The 7,212-nt window shown below is 42.9% G+C and overlaps 1 protein-coding gene across 1 annotated transcript in view; it reads left to right on the top strand.

Moving 5' to 3' along the window:
- Window positions 1-1,586: 1,586 nt before the first annotated feature.
- Window positions 1,587-7,212, top strand: part of LOC135230434 (protein FAM90A27P-like) — a 35,068-nt gene continuing 29,442 nt past the window's right edge. The window contains exon 1 of the mRNA XM_064279724.1: window positions 1,587-1,772. Within this exon, the coding sequence (XP_064135794.1) occupies window positions 1,587-1,772 (186 nt within the window). The remainder of the gene's footprint in view (window positions 1,773-7,212) is intronic.

Raw genomic sequence — 7,212 nt, 5'->3', positions numbered from 1 at the left:
AGGGCTGTTCTCATGATAAAATGGAATTATGTATGTGAAAATATAAAACTAGCCATTTCGTGAGTATTACTATCTTCACCTAGTGCCATCTAGGTGGAACCCTGGTTGCCAAAATGGTTAAGGGATGGGCAGCTAACCAAAAGGTTGGCAGTTCAAATGTACCGGCTAATCCTTGGAAATCCTACAGGGCAGTTTTACTCTGCCCAATAAGGGTTGCTTGCTTAAATCCGTTGCCGTCGAGTCGATTCCGACTCATGGTGACGCTATAGGACAGAGAACTGCCCCATAGAGTTTCCAAAGAGCGCCTGGCGGATTTGAACTGCTGATCTTTAGGTTACCAGCCGTAGCACTTCACCACTAACCCTGGTGGCGTAGTGGTGAAGTGCTACTGCTGCTAACCAACGGTTGGCAGCTCGAATCCACCAGGCACTCCTTGAGAACTCTATGGGGCAGTTCTACTCTGTCCTATAGGGTCGCTGAGTTGGAATCAACTTGACAGCACCGGGTTTTTTTGGAATAGCGTTGCTTGGAGTTGAAACTGAAGCGATGGTACATAACAACAACAACAACAGTGCCATCTAGAGGGACATGATAATGGAATCCAGAATTTCTGAAGCCATGGAGGCTAGATGAAGCCAAAAAAAATTACCCTGAGGAAATATTTAAAGTTTGAACTGAAGCTATATGCTGAAGCCATCTTTGAACCAAATAATAAAAATAATAGTTTAGCCTAATTAGAAAACAATGCTGCATTATGCGTTTAAAAATTTCAAAGAATTCTGTACGTGTGATCAAATTGACAACAACAACTCAAAAGGACAGAAGAGGAGATTAAGGGGACAGTGAGTTTGTGTAAATGATGGTGAAATAATTTGGAAAAGGTTGTTAAGAAAGGTGGCACAACTTGGAGAATGTAACCAATGTCACTGAATTGTACATGTGGAAATTGTTGAAGTGGTATATGTTTTATTGGACATATTTTCACCAAAAAATTCATTAATCAATTAAAAAAAGAAATGGATGAATGCAGGCTAATAATGGACACAATTAAATTACCAGACTGAATCCTCATGTCTAAGAGTGGTGATTACCCATTGGTTCCTACTCACCACCCCTTGTGACTCTATTGTAGAAAAGCACCGAATTGTTGTTCTTTCATTACCTCAAAACAATACCGGAATCACAATATTCTCAGCGACAACCACATTTTATTTAGAGTTTGGAATATACTCGCGCGCCCGCCGGCCACGCGCCCGCGCGGCATCCCGAAGCGGGCCCGCTACACTCGGACGGACGCGGGCGCGCGATGCGCGCGCGCCACCACGCGCACGGTACGCGCGGCTCGCTGGGGCGCGAGCGCGCCAGAGAGACCGCGCGCGCCACCCGCAGTGGCAGCAGCAAGGAGGGAATCCGCGCGGGCCGGCTGACTTCTTTCGCGGGCTCTGGCGGCGCCGCGGCCCCGCTTAGCTAGCTTGGTGGCGGTGGCGGCACCGAGTCCCGGAGAGACAGAGACAGAGAGACAGAGAAAGAGAGACAGAGACAGAGAGCGCGCCTGGTCGACCTGGAGTCCGCGGAGAGAAGGGAGGATGGTGGGGCGGCGGCGGCGGCCGAAAGGTGGGGGGAAGAAAGCAAGAAAAAACACAAAGAGAAAAAGAAGGAATGGGGTGGGAGAAAAAAAATCCAACGCCGCCCCGTCGCCGTGCCCGGTCGACCCCAGTTCCGCGGCCGTGGGGCCCGAGGGTCCGAGGCCGGCGAAGGGCGTGCCGGATCAAGTAGAGGGTCAGCTAAAAAGAGGAAGACCCTCAAAGAGGTGGATTGACACAGTGGCTACAGCAATGCGTTCAAGCATAACAATGATTGTGAGGCTAGAGAAGGACTGAGCAGTGTTACCTTCTGTTGTACATCAAGTCATTATAAACCAACTCCATGGCACCTACCAACAACAACCACCACACGCCACAAGGAAATTGACTGGCTTTCAACTGATTGGGTGCTCACATCAGATCAAATTGGAGGATGATTACATAATATCTGCCAAACCAAAGTAAAATATTGTAATGAAATATGCCAAGTCCTAGAGTTAGAAAACCAAAAGTGAAGAAAACACTGGGCATTTCTCAAGCTGAAAGAACTAAAGAAAAATTCAAGCCTTAGGTTGCAATGCTGAAGGATTCCACAGGGAAAATACTGAATGAAGCAAAAGCATCAAAAGAAAATGGAACGAATACACAGTCATTGTACCAAAAAGAATTGCTTGATGTTCACCCATTCCAGGAGGTAGCATATGATCAAGAATCAATGTAACTGAAGGAAGAAGCCCAAGTTCCCCTGAAGGAATTGTCAAAAAATAAGGCTCCGGGAATTGACAGAATACCAACTGAGATGTTTCAACAAATGGCTTCATCGCTGAAGGTGCTCACTCGTCTATGCCAAGAAATTTGGAAGACAGCTACCTGGCCAGCCAACTGGAAGAGATCCATATTTGTGCCCATTCCTAAGAAAGGTGATCCAAAAGATGTGGAAATTGTAGAACAAAATCATTAATATCACACTCAGATAAAAATTTGCTGAAGATCTTTCAAAAGTGATTGCATCAATACATCTACGGGGAACTTTCAGAAATTGAAGCTGGATTCAGAAAAGCACATGGAATGAGGAATATCATTGCTGATGTCAGATGGATTTTAGATGAAAGGAGAAAATACCATAAAGATGCTTACCTGTGTTTTATTGACTATCAAAGACATTCCACTATGTGGATCATACCAAATTGTGGATGACATTGAAAAGAATGGAAATTACAGGACACTTAATTGTACTTGTGGGTAATCTTACATAGATCAAGAGGCACTTGTTCCTGTGAGGTTTGAAGACAGGAGTGGTGTGCATCAGTGTTGTATCCTTTCACCATACTTATTCAACCTCTATGCTGAGCAAATAATCCTAGAAGCTGGACTATGTGAAGAAGAATGGGGAATCAGGATTGGAAGAAGACAAATTAACAAACTGTGAAATGCAGATGACCCAACCTTGCTTGCTGAAAGTGAAGAGGACTTGAACCATTACTGATGAAGATCAAAGACTCCAGCCTTCAGTGTAGATTGAACCTCAACATAAAGAAAACAAAAATCCTCACAACTGGAGCAATAAGCAATATCATGATAAATGGAGAAAGATTTAGGTTGTCAATGATTTCATTTTACTTGGATCCACAAGCAACACTAATGGAAGCAACAGTCAAGAAATTAAACGACATATTTTATTGGACAAATCTGCTGCAAGATATCTCTTTAAAGTGTTAAAAAAGCAAAGATCTCACTTTGAGGACTTAGGTGCACCTGACACAAGCCATGGTATTTTCAGTTTCCTCATATGCATGTGAAAGCTGGACAATGATTAACAAAGCCAGAAGAAAAATTGATGTCGTTGAGTCATGGTGTTGGTGAACAATTCTGATGCAAGAATGAACAAATCTGTGTTGGTACAGCCAGAATGCTAGTAAAAACAAGAATGGCGATATTTTGTCTCATAATTTTGGACATTGTTATGGATTGAATTGTGTCCCCCACAAAGTATGTGTAACCTTGGCTAGTCCATTATTCCCAGTGTTATGTCATTGTCCACCATTTTGTAGCCTGATGTGCTTTTCCTATGTTTTGTAAATCCAACCTCAATGATGTTAATGAGGCAAGATTAGAAGCAGTTGTGTTAATAAGGCAGAACACCATCTACAAGGTTAGGTTTTGCCTTAAGCCAATCTCTATTGAGATATAAAAGAGAAAAGCAAGCAGAGAGACAGGGGGACCTCATACCACCAAGAAGGCAAGCCTGGGAGCAGAACAAGTCCTTTGGACTGGGAGTCCCTGTGCCCAATAAGCTCCTAGGCCACGGGAAAATTGATAGCAAGGACCTCCTCCCAGAGGCAGCAGAGACAGCAAGTCTTGCCCTGGACCTGGCACCCTGAATTCAAACTTCTGGCCTCCTAGACTGACATTATAAATTTCTCTTTGTTAAACCCGTCCACTTGTGGTATTTCTATTAGAGCAGCACTAGACGACTGTTGTTGTTATTGTTAGGTGACATCGAGTCAGTTCTGACTCATAGCAACCCTATGTACAACAGAATGAAACAGTGCCCGATCCTGCACCATCCTTGCAATCATTGTTATGCTTCAGTTCATTGTTGCAGCCACTGTGTCAATTCACCTTATTGAGGGTCTTCCTCTTTTCCACTGACCCTGTACTTTGCTTGTTGGGCTTGTTAGGCTTTGTTAGGCTTTATTGAGCCCACTGTTGCAGCCTCTGTGTCAATACATCTCACCAAGGGTCTTCCTCTCTTTCACTGACCATCACTTTACAAAGCATGATGTCCTTCCCCAGGAACTGGTCCCTCCTGATAATATGTCTGTCTTAGTCATCTAAAATCCTCACAACTGGACCAGTGAGCAACATCATGATAAACAGAGAAAAGACTGAAGTTGTCAAGGATTTCATTTTACTTGGATCCACAATCAACAGCCATGGAAGCAGCAGTCAAGAAATCAAAAGATGTGTTGCACCGGGTAAATCTGCTGCAAAGGACCTCCTTAAAGTGAGCATGATGTCCTTCTCCAGGGACTGATCCCTCCTGACAACAAGTCCAAAGTAGGTAAGACGCGGTCTCGGCATCCTTGCTTCTAAGGAGCATTCTGGTTGTACTTCTAAGACAGATTTGTTCATTCTTTTGGCAGTCCATGGTATATTCAATATTCTTCCTCAACACCACAATTCCAATGCCCCAATTCTTTTTCAGTCTTCCTTATTCATTGTCCAGCTTTCACATGCATGTGATGCGATTGAAAATACCATGGCTTGGGTCAGGCGCACCTTAGTCTTCAAGGTGACATCTTTGCTCTTCAACACTTTAAAGAGGTCCTTTGCAGCAGATTTACCCAGTGCAATGAGTCTTTTGATCTCTTGACTGCTGCTTCCATGGCTGTTGATTGTAGATCCAAGTAAAATGAAATCCTTGACAACTTCAGTCTTTTCTCTGTTTATCATGATGTTGCTCACTGGTCCAGTTGTGAGGATTTTAGATGACTAAGACAGACATATTATCAGGAGGGACCAGTTCCTGGGGAAGGACATCATGCTTTGTAAAGTGATGGTCAGTGAAAGAGAGGAAGACCCTTGGTGAGATGGATTGACACAGTGGCTGCAACAATGGGCTCAATCAAGCCTAACAAAGATTGTGAGTATGGCACAGGATCAGGTAGTTCGTTCTGTTGTACATGGGGTCACTATGAGTCGGAACCAACTGGACAACACCTAACAACAACGATGTGAAACAGCTTAATAGCCTCAACTGATATTTCTCCAGTTCCAATTGTAGTTACCATAGAGTTGATTTCAATTCTTGATGACCCCATGTGTGCAGAGTAGAATTACACTCCATAGGGTTTTTGATGCTGTGACTCTTCAGAAGATCACCAGGTCTTTCTTTTGAGGTGTTCTGGGTGGGTTTGAGCCATCAACTGCTTGGTTAGTAGTGGAGCCCTTAAACATTTGTGCCACCTGAGGACCAGAACTCAAATGATACAAACCTTATAAAACACATCCTCTGTGGAGGGAGTTATAATTCACTCCATGTAATTATAGTCCATCACCAGAGATGAAACTGGTAGCTGAAGCTGAAACCAGAAATGAGGCACTTGCCCAGCCACATTCCACTGGCTCTTGGATGAGGAGGGAGAACATGGTGAAGACTCCTCCCACAGGCTGCTGAATTGTTCTACCTGTCTTCTGCAAGAGTCAGTTTTTATTTTGCATCCTCAGCAATCACAAAAACAAATAAATAAATCACATTCCTCCTGAAACTTCCATCATGCCTAGGAAATCTAACATCCCTGACCATGACTCCTCACAACTTGACCCCTGTCTGGCTCTATGACCTCATTCCATATTGTTCTTTCCTCCATCACCCCACTATAGCCACATTTGCATCCTTGCTCCTCCACAATTACACCAAACATGCTCTTATCTCTGGTTCTTTTTGGACTCTGGTTTCTATAGTGCAAAGATATGCCATTCTCTTACAGATTGCTGCAGATATATTAAGAAATATGTAGAGCATCAGCCCAATACACAAATACATTTTCTGTTTTGTTCCTACTCCCATATTTCCCATTCCTGTAGAGCTTTATAAAGCAGAGGAATTTATTGAATTGTAATCCATATGGTTTATAAATTTGTAGGACAGTTTTCCCTCTTTAATTCATTCACTCAACAGATATTTACTGAGTACCTACTCTAGGCTAGATATCCTGGTAGGTGCTTGAGAATCAGTGGTGGAAAACAGACATATCTCTCATAAAATACCAACATCTCTTGTAGCTAACACTCTAGCCAGGGAGACAGAAAATAAATTATACAAATGAGCAAAATACACATTGTGTTAAAAGGTTTCATTAAGAAGGTGAGGTCTGAGCAAAGATTTGAAGATGAGATATTAGTCAAGAAGATATCCAGAGGAAGAGCTTTACAGGCTGAAGGAAATTTTAGAGCAGAAACTTTAGTGAGGAGCTCTTTCTTTTCAAGTTTGAGGAACTGCAAGGAGGTCAGTGTCTGAAGTAAAAGCAAATAGATACAGGAGTGGAATTCAAAGGTAACTGTTAGGGCTTTGTTGACTGAAATGGAAGCTACTGCAATATTTTGAGCATGTCATAGAAGAGACGAAGGGACAAGGTAGATACAGGAAGATCCATTAGAAGACTGTTACAGAATATCATGGGAGAAATGACGTGGCTTAAATCAGAGCAATAGCAGTGTAGGTGAAGTACTCTTAATACAGATATATTTTGAAAGTAGAGTCATTCTCATTCTTTTAAAGATTGGCTGTGGGTTGTGAGAAACAGGCATTTGTAGTGCAAGCCAAAGATGTTTGTAGTGCAAGCAACTAAAAAGGCAGATTTGTCATCAACAGAGACAGGGAAGACTGGGGGCAAAACAGATTTTCTGGGAAATACCAGCAGGTATGTTCCGGACAGGTCTGAGTTTGCAATTTCTATTAGACATCCAAATAGAGCTATCTCAGGAACTTCTGGGTGACTGGGCCTTGGCATCATCCTCAGCAGTAATAACAATAGCAGTGGCAATATTAATAGCAATAAAATAAGTCCTAATCTTCTCTATTGTGTTTTAAAGACCACAAAGCCATCATGATGCCATTTTCCGT

This window comes from Loxodonta africana, chromosome 2 (assembly GCF_030014295.1).
Source record: "Loxodonta africana isolate mLoxAfr1 chromosome 2, mLoxAfr1.hap2, whole genome shotgun sequence".
NCBI lineage: Eukaryota > Metazoa > Chordata > Mammalia > Proboscidea > Elephantidae > Loxodonta > Loxodonta africana.
Note: the sequence above shows the minus strand (reverse complement) of the source record. Positions and strands in the feature narration are given on the sequence as shown.